Below are 15848 nucleotides of genomic sequence, written 5' to 3'. Positions count from 1 at the left end.
ATTTCTTCCAACCTTCCTGGTGTCAGCAGGGACATCTGCAACTAAGAGCAGGTTGCTCAGAGCCACAGACAATACAGTGGTGCCAGGCATGGGGCATCTCCCACATTTCTGGGCAATCTGGGCCTCAGGGTCAAGCATTTCTTCTTTATATCTTAGTCTACATTTAGATGGCTTTCTGAGTTGCTCACCCTCATGCAGATAAATGCAGACACAAGCTGATGTGGAAAACATGGTTCACAGCCAAGCAGCACATCAACAGCCTGCACAACCATCTTGGAGCTGGTGGCTGGATGGGTGCTTGTGCCTGCCTGTGTGGGCTGCAGTGCAGGCAGACCCCAATGGTGTCTTGTTTTACCCCCACGAGGTGATTTTTGCATGAGATAAGACTTTGGAGCAAGGAAGATACAAGCAGTGGTCAATCAGAGAGTCTCTGTGCTCTTGCAGAGGAGCTGGACAGCCCCTGTCCATTTGCAGGGTACCTGTGCCCTCCCAGTGCCAGCTTGGAGAGCAGTGTGGGTAGGGATGGAGAGCAAGTGGCCCTTCACTATGCATGACTGAAGCGTGTGTGAACTACCTCCCTCTCACATGAAGGGTGTGCTGACTGGCAGTTTTCAAGGATGAAAATGTGCTGGTTTGGGTTTTACTAGGATGAGAGAGTTGTGAGTTGTTCACAGCCTCACTTTAATTGCTTTAGCATCATGCCTGCAGCTCAGACTCCCAACACAGCAAGCTTGAGAGCCAGGCCAGAGCATTGCTGGGAAGGTATTTTCAAGAGAAGCTTTGGGCCCTTAGAAAGGGTCATGGAATCATAGAATGGTTTGGGTTGCAAGGGACCATAAAGGTCACCCAGTTCCAACCCTGCTGCCATGGGCAGGGACACCTCCCACCAGCCCAGGCTGCTCAAAGCCTCATCCAACCTGGCTTTCAATACTGCCAGGCTTGAAGCCTCCACAACTCCTCTGGGCAACCTGTTCCAGTGTCTCACCACCCTCTTAGAGGAGGAATTTCTTCCTAATGTCTGGTCTAAATCCAGTGACTTACACTTTGAAGTCATCACCCCTTGCCCTTGTAAGAAGTCCCTCTCTAGCTCTTCTGCTCAGCCCTTGAAGCACTGCAAGGCCACCAGAAGGTCTCCCTGGAGCCTTCTCCTCTCCAGGCTGCCCAAGCCCAACTCTCTCAGCCTGGCTCCCAGCAGAGGGCTTCCAGCCCTGCCAGCATTGCTGTGGCCTCCTCTGACCCTGCTCCACCAGGTCCCTGTCTGTGCTGTGCTGAGGGCTCCAGAGCTGCCCCAGCACTGCAGGGGGGGTGTGAGCAGAGCACAGCAGAGGGGCAGAATCCCCTCCCTGCCCCTGCTACCCACACTGCTGGGGATCAGCCCAGGACAGGCTGGGGCTGGGCTGGCAGTGCTTGGTGCCAACTCATCTCCAACCTTGTACTTTCCAGCACCCCCAAATCCTTCTCCTCAGGGCTGCTCTCTCTCCATTTTCTGCCCAGCCTGTAGTTATCTGTGCTTGGTGTTGCCCTGCCCTGTGTTCTTGCACTGGGCTTGGAACGTTTTGGCACTCTGGGTATTCTGCAGTGACAGAGAAACTAGGGGCTCTCTCTGGGTTGCAGAGCAGGCCAGGGTGGCCCTGCCAGGCTCAGGCCAAGCAGGCAGCTTTGGGCACACTGATTCAGCAGCTGACATGAGCATGCCTGGCTGGATCCTGTTGGAATTCCCTGTCTGCCTTTATTTCATGCAACGAATCCCAAGGGAGGTGATGCAAGGCACAAGTTACTCTCTGATTTACCATGGCCCTGGGGAATGCTGTGAGTGGTAAACCTTTGTGCATACTTCTGCAGAGCATACCCAAGCCATGACTGTAGCATCTTGGGGAAAGAAGCATCTGGTTTGAGCTCTTGCCCATTCCATTGCCACACAGTGAAGAATGAGTCTCAAATGACCAAAAAGCCACCCTGGAAAGCATGTTTCCTTCAGCAGGAGAAGGTGGAGGAAGGCTCCTAGCCCTGTAATTTGGCACTGGCCATCCTGAGAGGCAGATGCTACATGGGGACAGAGTGGAAGCAGACTCTGAATAAACAAAGACTTGGTTCTTTCAGCCTTCACTTTTCTGTTCCCTTTAGGCTGTTTTTCTCCTTTTAGCAGCAGGGAGTCAACCTTGAGAGGAGCAATCCCTGCTTCCTAGCCCATTCCTGCCACCCTGTGTGCTACATTTCCTCAGGGCAGGTGGAGATGTCTCCCAAAAGGTGCAGCAGCTGCTGCATGATCCAAGAGACAGCAGAGAGAAGCACTGGGCTGCAGCCCTTCTTTGCCATCCACAGCTGGGACGTGGCTGTTTGCAGAGCAAATGCTGCAATGGAGACACTTTGGGAGCTGTACCCGGGGCTTGCTGCTCTTGCTTGAAGAGCAAAGGATGAAAGCAGCCTTGGGAAGGCAAACTAAAAGTCAAACCCAAGGAAGCAAACAATAAACCAGCCTGAATTTGGAGAAGTTGTGTGGGTGTAAGAGCCCTTTCAGCAACCCAGGGGCTATTGGAAATGCTACTGTGATGGCAACTCCAACAGAACAGCAGCTCCTCTGATTTGAGCTCTGTGCCAGTGCAGCACAACCTGATTTTGGAGACAAAAAAAACCCCTCCTGATTTTGGAGAGAAAATCCCATTCCTGATTTTGGAGGCAAAAAAAAAATTCCTGATTTTGGAGAAAAAAACCCATTCCTGATTTTGGAGACAAAACCCCCATTCCTGATTTTGGAGACAAAATCCCATTCCTGACTTTGGAGGCAAAAAACCCATCCCTGATTTTTGAGGCCAAAACCCATTCCTGCTTTTGGAGACAAAAAAAACATTCCTGATTTTGGAGAAAAAAAACCACAAACATTCTTGATTTTGGAGAAAAAACCCCTTCCTGATTTTGGTGACAAAACCCCATTCCTGATTTTGGAGACAAAAAAAAAACATTCCTGATTTTGGAAACAAAACCCATTCCTGATTCTGGAGACAAATCCCTGTTTCTAGTGATCTGCTTTAGCACCCAGTCCTGATGTGACACCCCCCAGCAAATGTGGTTTCAGAGCATTTTTAGTCTGCGAATCAGAATCAAATTGCTGGCAAACTGGGCTGTAGATACACTCACAAAACACACCCCACAAGCTACTTGAAACCCAGGGGTGGACTACTCATGTCTGGCAGGTCTACCCAGACAGCTCCATCATAGAATCACAGAATTCACAGGGTTGGAAGGGAGCTTAAGGCTCAGCCAGTCCCAACCCCCCTGCCATGGGCAGGGACACCTCACACTACAGCAGGTTGCTCACAGCCACATCCAGCCTGGATGCAAGAACCTCCAGGCATGAGGCTTCCACCACCTCCCTGGGCAACCTCTGCCAGTGTCTCACCGCCCTCATGGGGAAGAATTTCTTCCTAACATCCAATCTGAACCTCCCCACTTCTAGTTTTGCTCCATTCCCCCCAGTCCTGTCACTCCCTGACACCCTCAAAAGTCCCTCCCCAGCTTTCTTGTAGCCCCCTTCAGATATTGGAAGGCCACAAGAAGGTCTCCTCAGAGCTTTCTCCTCTCCTGACTGCACAACCCCAACTCTCTCAGTCTGTTCTCATCACAGAGCAGAGCAGCTCCAGCCCTCTGCTCATCCTCATAGCCCTTCCCTGGAAGGTTTGGCTATTAGAAAACCGGGGTCACATCCCTGGGCACTGCCCATGGGTGTGTATGTGGTGGAGTTAGCATCTGCCCAGGCTGGGCAGTGGGTTTCTGAGGGTTAATATCTCGAATCTGCAGGCGCCGAAGAGGGATCCACCTACTTATGCAGGGGGCGATGGGGGAGCGGCTCTGCTGGTAGCCCTTAGCGCAGCGGTTGCAGGTGATGCCGGTGACGCCGTCCTTGCAGGGACACTGCCCCGTAGTTTGGTTACAGGTCTGGCCAGCAGCACCCACGGGATGGCAATCGCACTCTGTGGGGAGAACAAACAACAAGAGGGTCAGGGGAGAGCAGAAAGGCAGCAGACGCTGTCGTGGCATCATGAGGGATTGAGGTGAGGGCCGCAGGCTGCCAGCAGCTCGCACAGCAGGGATCCACCTTCTCCGCCGCTGGCAATGGACCTCTGGCAAATATCCTGTGCAGCCAGCAGCTGAACTGACCTGAAACAGAGGTGGCATTTGGCAGAGGGGATCAGAGGGGACAGCACTGCAGAGGGGATGACGCAGCCACAAGCAGTCCAGCTGCAGAAATGGAGCTGTAGCCTTGCCCAGGGTGGTGGGTGCTCTGCAGATCACATCATAGTCAGAACCCCAGAATAGTTTGGGTTGGAAAGGACCTTTAGAACTCATCCAGTCCAGCCCTTTACAGCCAGCAGGGACCTCTGCAATTGGAGCAGGTTGCTCACAGCCTCACACAACCTGACCTGCAATGGTTCCAGCCATGGGACAGCTCCCACCTCTCTGGGCAACCTGGGCCAGGCTCTCACCACCCTCAGTGTCAAACTTTTCTTTCTTCTTTCCAGTCTGAATCTTCCTCTTCCTCAAACCATCCCCCTGTGTCCTGTCACAACAGGCCCTGCTCAGAACTCTGTCCCCAGCTTTGTCATAGGTTTCAGGAGCAGGATCTGAGAAGGCAGCATGAGGTGTCCTCAATCAAAGACTTCCAGGCATGGACACTGCAACTCCCTCATCCCATGGGAACTGTGATCAAGAGTTTGCTGAACTTGCAGAGGAAGAGACCAGGCAAAGCAGCATCACTGGAGGACTCTTGGAACCACAGCACCCACTGCCTGCCCCCCACCCTGACCAGCCTCAAACTCCCCCAGGCTCTCTGGAGCAGTGTTTGGGGAAGGGCTGGAAGGAAGAGACACAAAAATCAAGCAGCATTTCATCACCCCTTCAGCACACAAGATCTGAAGGAACTGCTCTCAGAGATGCTGGGAATTCATTTCACATGCACCACAGGAAAAAAAAACACCCAAAACCTAAAAAACAAACCCCAAACTCCAACAATCCAGCCCAGCAACTACCCTCCTTTCAGAGCCTTCGCTCCAGCCCTTCCCTGCCGAGCAGCATCCTTGGCAGCTGGCACTGTGGGCACAGGAAGGAAATGCCCTTGTGGGACTCAGGCAGGCTGGAGGACCTGCTGTTCCTGGCCAGATGGATGAAGGCTTGAAGGCAGAGCTGGGCAGATGTGAAGTGTTTGGCACGGGATGTAAATACTGCACTTGAAATCCTTCACCAGCTCATTTCCCACTGTGGGACTTCACCGGCGCAGCTGTTTGGTAAAGGGAAGGGAAAAAAAAATAAGGGGGAAGAAAAAGAGGGGGGGGAAAAGGAAAAACAAACCAAAAAAAAAAGCAAGCATCAGGGCTTGTTATCATCAGTGCCTCCAAAGGATTATGGCCTCACACATTTGTTAACAGCCCTGATTTCTAAGAGCTGCGAGCGCTGTGCCAGACTGCGGTCTGCCCCTGCTGAGCAGTGGCAGGGAAGGGCAGGAAAGCTTTTCCTTTTCTTCTGCAGCATCCCTGGGAAGGAGCTAGCCAAAACCCTCCCTGGGGAGTGCTGATCCTGCTCTCCTCTGGGGAGCTGCCTGACAGAAAATTAAAAGGAGATTGGGGCAGAACCTGCCCCGCTGCCCCAAGCTGGAGGGGGCTGTGCTGTAGGTCAGGACTAGTGTGAGGGTCTTCAGCACCTGGGCCTGCCTTTCAAACACACTCAAGTCCCCCAGACTGACCGTATCACAGGTTCACAGATTGCATTGTGTTGGAAAGGACCCTCAAAGGGCATCTTGCCAAATCCCCCTGCAGGCAGCAGGGACACCTCCAACTAGAGCAGGCTGCCCAGGGCCACAGCAAGTCTGATCTTGAATGTCTCCAAGAATGAGACCTCAACCACATCCCTGTACAACCTGTTCCAGTATTTCACCACTCTCATTATGCAGAACTTACTCCTGATGTCAAACCTAAATCTGCCCTGCTTCAGACCCAAACCATTTCCCCCTCATCATATCACCACAGGCCCTTCTGAACAGTCCTTCCCCAGCCTTCCTGTAGGTCCCCTTCACTCTCATGAGTGTCTGTGCTGGACCCTACAACGCTTCTTGGTTTTGGAGACTTTCAAAACCCACCTGGATGCATTCCTGTGTGGACTACCCTAAGTGATCCTGCTCTGGCAGTGGGATTGGACCTGATGATCTCTTGAGGTCCCTTCCAATCTCTGATATACTGTGAGACTGTGGTACTGTGTGATCTTTCACCCCCCCTGGCTCTGAGACACCCTGAATGTGGGGGGAGAGCAGATCACATCTCACATTCATTTGTGTTGGGTATCTAAGCTTTAGAACTTGGCTGGAGCTTCCCTGCAACCTGCCCCAGCACCATCCTGCCCTTGCCCCCTGCAGCAGCAACTCCTAGTTTGACTTTTAGTGGGGCAGCAGCTCCCAACAGGGTTTGGATGGTGCCTAGAGCCCCACTGCACAGGGATATCCCTTTCTCCCTTCACAGAGCATCCCACAGCCCATCCCAGAGCAGGAGCAAACTGCCACTGTCCCCAGCTCCACCATTGCTGGGTGAGAAGAGACTGAGTCTTGCCAAAACCTGATGATTTTTCACATGAGAGAGGGAAAAAAAAAAAACCCTCCAAACAACAAAGCCTTGGCTTCTTCTCTCCTCCTTCCCCAACACTTCTGAGTTGGGATTTTTGATTAAAAGTTACTCTCCCTCATTCCTTGTGCTGCCACTGGGAACCATCCTCTTGCAAACCTGCCTGTAGTGGAAAACTGAGGGGGTTCTTTTTTTTTGTTGTTGTTATCAAGCCAAGTTTAGTTTGGCAAAGTCTTAACACGAAATCATGGTGTTTGCTGAGGAGCACAGAAAGCAAAGCATCATTTAGGTGGGAAATCTGCACCCTGAACCCCAAGGGATGGCTTCAGCACTGCTGGGGAAGAGGAAATAAAGGTGAGAGAGGAAATAAAACCACATTAAGGCAGAGCCTGGAGAAGGAAGAGGGCAGAAAAGAGTTAAAGCTGAGCAGAGAGGCAGGAGTTAATACAAAAATAAGCAAATCAGGGCAGGGTTACACAAGAAGAGGCAAAGGGCAGGAGGATGGGGAGGAACAGTCCTCATGTTTCAGGGTCCCCTCCGGGGCTGTGCGTGCTGGTTTCAGGCCTCGCTCTGCAAACCTCCATCCTGTGAGTAATCCTCCCCCACGTGAGTGGACTGCACTGCTTTCAGCAGGACTGCAGGGATGAGAGAGGGGAGGTGGGGAGGGAAGAAAAAGAAAAAAAAAAAAAAACCACACCAAAAAGAGGAGGGAAAAAAAAAAAAAGAAAGAAAAAAAAAGATCCTTGGTGATGAGTAAGGTTTGCAGAGCGAGGCGCTGGGAGGCCAGGCTGCGGAGCACAGAGAGGTTCCTGGACACCACATAAATAAACAGTGATGCTGCTGCTTCCTTCCTCCCTGAGGTAATGGCTGTGCTCAGCCTCTCCAAGGGCTGCCCCTGCCCTGCCCTGCCCTGCCCTGCCTGTTTTCACAGCCGGCTTGGCTGCTTCTCTCCCCAAGCCAGCTCCCTGCCAGGGCTCTGCAGCACGGCTGAGAGCTGTGGCCCCAGGGGTCTGGGTGATGTGCCCAGGGTTACAGCCTAAACAAAGTGGTGAAGGAGCTGGGAGTCATCAGCCCTCCATCCAGGGCCTAGGAGCATGGGATCATCAGATTATGTTGGTTGGAAGAAACCTCTAGGGTCATCAAGGCCAACTGTTAGCCCAGCACTGCCAGGGCACCACTAAACCATGGCCCTCAGCACCACATCTGCACAGCTTTGAAACCCTTCCAGGGATGGGGACTCCACCACTGCCCTGGGCAGCCTGGGCCAGGCCTTGACAACCCTCAAGGGAAAGAAATTGTTCCTCATGTCCAACATAACTTTTCCCTGGGACAACCTGAGGCCATTTCCTCTTGTCCCCTCATTTGTTTCTTGGGAGAAGAGCCCAACTCCACCTGGCTCCAGCCTCCTCTCAGGGAGCTGTAGAGAGCAATGAGGTCTCCCTCAGCCTCCTTTTCTGCAGACTAAACACCCCCAGGTCCCTCAGCTGCTCCTCACCAGCCCTGTTCTCCACACCCTTCCCCATCTTTGTTGCCCTTCTCTGGACCTGCTCCATCTCAATGTTCTTCTTGGAGTGAGGGACCCAAAACTGAACCCAATATATGATGTGTGGCTTCACCAGTGCCCAGTACAGGGGACAATCACTGCCCTGCTCCTGCTGGCCACACCATTGCTGATCCAGGCCAGGATGCTGGTGGTCTTCTTGGCCACCTGGGCACACACACTGGCTCATGTTCAGCCAGCTGACAATCAGCACTCCCAGGTCGTTTTCCACCAGGTACTTTCCAGCCACTCTGCCCCAAGCCTGTGGCATTTTATGACAGAAGAACCTCTGGCTGACTGCTGATTGCTCCCTCTGACACACCATGGGGTAAATCCTCGCTGGATGCAGGGATGTGCTTCCTGCCATCCATCCTCAACTCTTGTGGCCATGTGAGTCCAGGACAGCTGCCATGAGTAGCAACACTTCAGCTCCCTCAACACCTGAGTCCAGTTTTTGCTTTCTCTGTCCCCCAGAACACTCTCCCAATCAGCAGCATCTCAACCCTCCTGGCACGTGGAGGCAGGAGGTGGTCTGAGCAGTGCCTGCAGATGTACATTTACTGTCCCTGTCCCCGAGGAACTGAACCTGTGCCAGCAATTAGGAGCAATTAAAGGCAATTTGCACTTCCCTGGCCAGTGCAAACACTTGCAGCCAACAATTACAGCCTCTTCTCCTTTCCCAGCCATGGAGGAGTTGGGCTGCTGGTGGCTAATGCTGATTTTTTTTCCCAGTCTACCTCAAATTCCTTTGTGTTGTAACCCCAAAAGGAAGTTAAGATTGTGCTGGAGTCACAACAGGGCTGGGATTGGTGCAACCTCCCCTTTGGCATCTTCTCTGCCTTGCTGACAGGCACCTGCTAGCACTTCTGTGTTCACTTTTGTGCCCCTTAGTCCAAGAAGAACATTGAGGAGCTGGAGCAGGTCCAGCAACAAAGCTGGGGAAGGGTCTGGAGAAGAGAGCTGGGGAGGAGCAGCTGAGGGAGCTGGGGGTGTTCAGTGTGGAGAGGAGGAGGCTGAGGGGAGACCTCATTGCTCTCTACAGCTCCTGAGAGGAGGTTGGAGCCAGCTGGGAGTTGCTCTGTTATCTCATGCAAGAAGTGGTAGGATAAGAGGAAATGGCCTCAAGTTGCACCAGGAGAGGTTTATGTTGGACATAAGGAACAATTTCTTCCCCAGAGGAAGAGCCTGGAGAAAAGGAGCCTAAGAGGAGACCTCCTTGCTCTCTACAGCTCCCTGAAAAGAGGTTGCAGTGAGGTGGGGGTTGGGCTCTTCTCCCTAGCCTCAGGTGATAGGAGGAGAGGAAATGGCCTGAAATTGTGCCAGGGGAGGGTTAGGTTGGAGATGAGGAAAAACTTCTTTGCTGCAAGAGTGGTCAGGGATTGGCAGAGGCTGCCCAGGGAGGTGGTGGAGTCCCCATCCCTGGAGGTGTTCAAGAAACCTTTGGCCATGGCACTTGGGGCCATGGTTTAGTGGCCATGGTGGTGTTGGGTTTATGGTTGGGTTAGATGATCTTGAAGGGCTTTTCCAACCCAAACAGTTCTGTGATTCTAATGCACAAAACATGTTTTCGTGCCTAAAATTCCCTGTGCACAAACATTTGTCCATCACCCACCATGATGCAGAATATCAGCAGTCCCCTGTGCTGAGCAGAGAAGAGGCCATGGGGCACCAGAGCTGAGGGAACCTCAGTGGGCAGGAAAGGAGGCAGATAATAAGGGCAATAAGGGCTCTACCCTCATGCCTTACATAGAAGAATCACTCCATAGAGGAGGATGCAATGATGTGGTGAGTGGGTTGGGTGAGGAGCAAACAGGAATGGTGCAAGAAAAGGAAGTGTCCTTGGTCTGCTGGCTCACACAGGATCAGGGGAAGGGAAATGGCTGTCAGGGTTTAGATCTTTCAGAAAGCCTATAAGAAACATCATAGAATCATTGAATTGTTGAGGTTGGGAGAGGCATTTGAGATCATGAAGTGCAGCTGCCTACCTGGAGCTCACAATCCCAGCACAGCCTTCAGTGGGTGTCTGTGGCAGAGGTGAGCAGGAATTACCAGTGAAATGTGAAGGGGGTTTGTGCTTAAAAATCTGGCAGTGGAGGAAGGAATGAGGAGCAGGAGTCTGTGGTGAGGTTTTAATGGAGAATGAGGGTGGCAGTCACAGAATCAGAGGATGGAAGTCAATTCCTCTTGTCCTATCACTTGCTGCCTGGCAGAAGAGCCCAAGCCCCACCTGACTCCAGCCTGATTTCAGGGAGTTGTAGAGAGCCAGAAGGTCTCCCCTCAGCCTCCTTTTTTCCAGGCTGAACTTCCCTCAGCCACTCCTCACAAGAATTGTGGTGTAGACTCTCCACCACTTTGGTTGCCCTTCTCTGGGTGTGCTCAATGTCCCTGTTCCCCTCCTGTACCCCCCCAGCATAGGGTACTGGGCAGGGCTACCTCAGTGCTCAGCTCTGGGAGGTCTCACAGGATCCCAGGATGTTAGGGGTTGGAAGGGACCTCTGGAGATCATTGAGTCCAACCCCCCTGCCAGAGCAGGATCACTTAGGGCAGGTCACACAGAGTGTGTGTGTGTGTGTGTGGGGGGGGGGGGGGTTGTCTCATCCCACAAAAGCTGATTTTTTTTCATACACCCTGGAAAGCAGGGAGCTGACAGCACTTACAGGTGACCACCTCCAGCTTGGCTAGCAGAGCCACGAGGAAACCACGCAGGTCTCCAGCCACATCAGCCAAATGGGAGAGAGAGGGGAGAGCAGACAAAACCCAGTGTGCAGGCAGGAAGCTGAATGGGAAAGAGGGAACAGGATGGCTCATACACACTGAAGGGTCCCAATTAAGTGCAACCACTCCAGGAAAAGATCTGGGAGTCAATGAAACATCTGGCTGATTGCACGGCAGCTCAGAAGAGCCACGAGATAGTGGGGTTGTGCTATGAAAGGGGGAGAGAGTTAAAGGGCTGAATGTACCATCAGGGCACTCTAGAAATGAATAGCACGGCCTCAGCTGGGGAAAAGCAGAGAGAAAGGCACTGAGAGGCACCCATCTGAGGGCGATGGGAAAGATTAGAGCTGCCTTGGCAGGAGCCGGTGGAGGGGTGCCAAGGAACGCCGGGAAGGTCAGACAGGTGCTCCTCTTCACTGCTCCTCAGAACCCAGCAACAAAGGGACATTCAGCAGGGTTGAAAAGGCAGCCCTCTTCTCAGTGATAAAAGGCACTGCTTCTTTGCACCCCCACGTAATTAACTCGTAGAACTCCTGCTACGAGACACCATGGCAGAGGCCCAACAGGATTAGATAGGGCTCTGAATGAGAACATCTGTAGTAGTTACATTAGCTGGGATTAATATATATATATATATATATATGGATATATAGGGATAGAGGCACTCCCAGCCAGCTCTGAGCTGCCTGCAGCTTGCAGATTTCCCCTGGGGCCATGCTGTTGCAAAACTGTCTCTCCTTCAGTTTTATCTCTCTGAAGCCTGAAGCCTCCAAAACAAGCCACTATTATATAGCCCAACCTGCTGAGGCAAACCAGCAGCCACTGGAGCACAGACAAGGGATTCACGGAGTGCATTGGCTTGGAAGGGACCCCCAAAGGTCATCTTGTCCAAACCCCCCTTCTGCAGTCAGCAGGGATGCCTCCAACTAGAGCAGGCTGCCCAGGGACACAGCAAGGCTGATCTTGAATGTCTCCAGGGATGGAGCCTCAACCACATCCCTGGGCAACCTGTGCCAGTATTTTACCACTTTCATTGTGCAGAACTTCCTTCTATGTCCAACCTAAATCTGCTCTGCTCCAGGTTCAAACCATTGCCCCTTGTCCTATCCCCCACAGGTCCTTCTGAGCAGTCCCTCCCCAGCCTTCTTGTAGGTACTGGAAGGCTGCTTTAAGGTTTCCCTGGAGCCTTCTCTTCTCCAGGCTGTACAGCCCCAACTCTCTCAGCCTGCCCCCACAGCAGAGGTAATACAGCCCTCTGATCATCTTTGTGACCCCTGCTCCAGCAGGTCCATGTCCCACTGGTGTTGGGGGCTCCAGAGCTGGACACAGCCCTTCAGGTGAGGTCTCAGCAGAGCAGAGGGGCAGGATCCTCTCTCTCCACCTCTGGCCATGCTGCTTTTGCATCAGCCCAGACTGCCCACTGGCTTTCTGGGCTGCAGGTGTCTATTGCTGGCTCCTCTCCAGCACCCAAAGTCCTTTTCTGCAGGGCTGCTCTCAATCTCATCACCTCCCAGCCTGGATTGATATCAAGGACTGACTCAATCTAGGTGCAGGACCTTGCACTTTACCTTACTGGCTGAGATTTGGTTGGTCTGGGACTTAAAAAAAAACAACAAATACCTGAGAGCAAAGGATTGTGCAGGAAAGGATGCAGGACACCCTGGAGCTGTGGTTGAGCTTGCTGGGATGTCTGTGGCCCACCAAAGGTTGCCAAATAGCATGACAAAAATGCAAACCTCTTTTCTCTCCTGAATTTTGGTGGGAGGCGTTTGCAGCTGCCCATCTCCCCCTCCCCACACACGTGTGGAAAGGTAAACAGAAGGATAAACCTCCAGGCTTAGCTCTCTTCACGTGTGACCTGTTCTGAGAAGCTACCTGAAAGAACCTGCATTTGTGGGGAATTAGCACCTTCCTGTTTCAGGGGGGAGCTGTTTCCTTGGGGGGGTTTTGGAATGTGGGAAATTCCTTTGGATCTGAACAAGAGAACAACAGAAAGAGGCTTGATTCCACAGGGTGACCAGGCTTCTTCTTGCCACACTGATTCTGCAGCAATAACACATCACAGGGCTTCCAGATTTCAAAGCCCAAAGTGTGGCTGCTCTACATTGCAGTCTGCACTGAGCAGCCAACCAGCAGTGCTGGTTTCCTCACTAGGAGAGGAAATGGCCTGAAATTGTGCCAGGGGAGGGTTAGGTTGGACATTAGGGAAAAATTTCTTTGCTGCAAGAGTGGTCAGGGATTGGCAGAGGCTGTCCAGGGAGGTGGTGGAGTCCCCATCCCTGGAGGTGTTCAAGAAATGTGGGGCCATGGCACTTGGGGACATGGTTTGATGGCCATGGTGGTGCTGGGTTTCTGGTTGGACTGGATGACCTTGGAGGTCCTTTGCAACTGAAACAACTCTGAGATTCTATGTTGCACACCATGACCTGGGCCACCAGCAGGCTGCTGGCTCTAAAGGATCCTCACAAGCCAGCGTGTGGCCGTGGCACCTTGGGATGTGGCTATGGAAGTGTTGGGTTGATGGTTGGACTCAATGATCTTAGAGGCCTTTTCCAACCCAAACAGTTCTATGGCAATACCTCAAACTAGGAGAAATCATCTTAACTGCCAACAGGCTTGATGAAGGTTTCTTTCTAGGGTTACAAAAACGCTGAGGTGGGGTTCCAGAAGGACAGGGACTTGCTGGAGAGGGTACAGCAAAGGACTACCAAGATGCTGAGGGGACTGCAACATCTCTGATGAGGAGAGGCTGAGAGAATTGGGGCTGTTCAGACTGGAGAAGAGCAGAATGAGGGGAGATCTCATCAGTGCTGATCAATAGTTAAAGGCTGGGTGTCAGGAGAATGGGACCAGAGTTTTCTCAGTGGTGCCCAGAGACAGAGCAAGGGCCAAGGGGCACAAATTTCAACATAAGAAGTTCCATCTACACATGAGGAGGAACTTCTTTAATTCAAGGGTGACAAAGCCCTGGAGCAGGCTGCCCAGAGAGGTGGTGGAGTCTCCATCTCTGGACACATTCCAAACCCCTCTGGAAGTGTTCCTATGTGACCACCTCTAGGTGAAGCTGCCTTGGACTCAATCTGCAGAGGTTCCTTCTAACTCTTAGCATTCTCTGATTCTCTACTGAGAAAAAGCCTTCCTCAGGAAATCATCCTCAGTTTTGGATATGAATTCAAGTCCCACACAGCCAATTCACCTTAGCTGCACCTTTTTCTTTAACATTGCTTTTAAATACATTGCCATGGCCTAAACTGCCTCCTTTCAGTTGCTTTCCTTCTTCCCTCCAAAGACTCCAAATGGAGTAGAAAATGTGGCAGCAGAAGCCTTCTGCTGGGGAAAACAAAATGTAGCAAAAAGAAGTTTCTTTTGTTGATTCTTTGACTCAAAAAGGTTTTAGACAGCAAATTCTCAACTCAAGTGACACTTGCCTGGGCCTTCAGGAACACAGCCCTTGTCCTGCTGATGCAGCAAACATATTTCACACTCTCCTGGGTTTTAGAATTCATAGAATCAGAGAATTGTTTGGGTTGGAAGAGTCCTCTGAAACCATGCAGTCCAACCAGCAGCCCATCCCCACCATGGCCACTAAACCATGGCCCCAGGTGCCATGGCCACAGGTTTCTTGAACTCCTCCAGGGATGGGGACTCCACCACCTGGGCAGCCTCTGCCAATCCCTGACCACTCTTGCAGCAAAGAAATTGTTCCTAATATCCAACCTAAACCTACCCTGGCACAATTTCAGGCCATTTCCTCTTGTCCTAGCTCCTTCAGTACTATGGCTCAGATATTATGATTTATACAAGCATTTTTTCCTGTAGTTATTTTTCCCTGTTCCACTGTCTTTAGGAACCTGGCTACTTTAAATCCTGGTTCCAGTGAACACATCTGCAAGCTGTGAGAAACTCCTGGAGTAGGTCCAGTTGTGCCTTTGTGTAATCCACCTCTAAAATGACCCCAGCCTTGAAGCTGTCCCAAGGACCTGACCTAAGCAGGCTTTTTGTAGCAGGTTTGCTTTGGCTCCTGTCTTTGGGCAAACAATTCAAACCAAGCAGTGCTCCTTCCTTTGGAGGCCTCCCCATCTTATCTGTAAGGGGTCAAGGAGAGTTAGTGTCAAGAAAAGTGTGGCCAGCAGGGCTAGGGAGGTTCTTCTTCCCCTCTACTCTGCCCTGCTCAGACCACAGCTGCAATCCTGTGTCCAGTTCTGGGCTCCCCAGGTCAAGAGAGACAGAGACCTGCTGGAGAGAGTCCAACAGAGAGCCACAAGGATGCTTAGGGGACTTGAGCATCTCCCCTGGGAAGAGAGACTGAGAGCCCTGGGGCTGTTTAGTCTGGAGAAGAGAAGGCTGAGAGGGATCTGATCAATGTCTATCAATAGCTGAGGGGTGGGGGTCAGGAGGAGGAGGCCAGGCTCTGCTGGGTGGTGCACAGTAACAAGGTAAGGAACAACAGGTGCAAACTTGAACAGAGAAGATTTCACCCTCAACATGAGGAGAAACTTCTTTCCAGTGAGGGTGACAGAGCCCTGGAGCAGGCTGCCCAGGGGGGTTGTGGAGTCTCCTTCTCTGGAGCCTTTCCAACCCCACCTGGATGCATTCCTGTGCAGACTGCCCTGGGTGAAGCTGTAGGGGGGGTTGGACTGGATGAGCTCTGGAGGCTCCTTCCAACCCCTAAGGTTCTATGATCCTGTGATATCTGAACACCTGAGTGGTGCCAGGAGGTTTAGGCTGGCTCTGGGGCCAGGACCCTGTGGGGATGGGAAGGACCTTATTTAACAGCAGAGAACCTCCACATCCTGCCAATCCCACAGATTCAAGTCACCAATAAGAGAAATTGTGCTCTCCAGGCTGTACCCACCCCAGCCTGGGCCCAGCTTAGTTTGTTAACCAGAAGCAGAGGTTGAAACTCCTCTGTGTTAACTCTGCATACTAATACTGGCTTTAAACACTGAACCCAGTTACCAACTGGTTTGCCGTGGGCTGCTGGGCTTGCC

At 52.1% G+C, this 15848-nt stretch overlaps 1 protein-coding gene across 1 annotated transcript in view; it reads right to left on the bottom strand.

Moving 5' to 3' along the window:
- NTN1 (netrin 1) overlaps positions 1–15848 on the bottom strand; it is a 135672-nt gene that overhangs the window by 27018 nt on the left and 92806 nt on the right. The window contains exon 3 of the mRNA XM_054394042.1: positions 3819–3968. Within this exon, the coding sequence (XP_054250017.1) occupies positions 3819–3968 (150 nt within the window). The remainder of the gene's footprint in view (positions 1–3818; positions 3969–15848) is intronic.

This window comes from Indicator indicator, chromosome 29, assembly GCF_027791375.1.
Source record: "Indicator indicator isolate 239-I01 chromosome 29, UM_Iind_1.1, whole genome shotgun sequence".
NCBI classification, from domain to species: Eukaryota; Metazoa; Chordata; class Aves; order Piciformes; family Indicatoridae; genus Indicator; species Indicator indicator.
The sequence above is the reverse complement of the archived record's forward strand: the minus strand, read 5'-3'. Positions and strand labels throughout refer to the sequence as shown.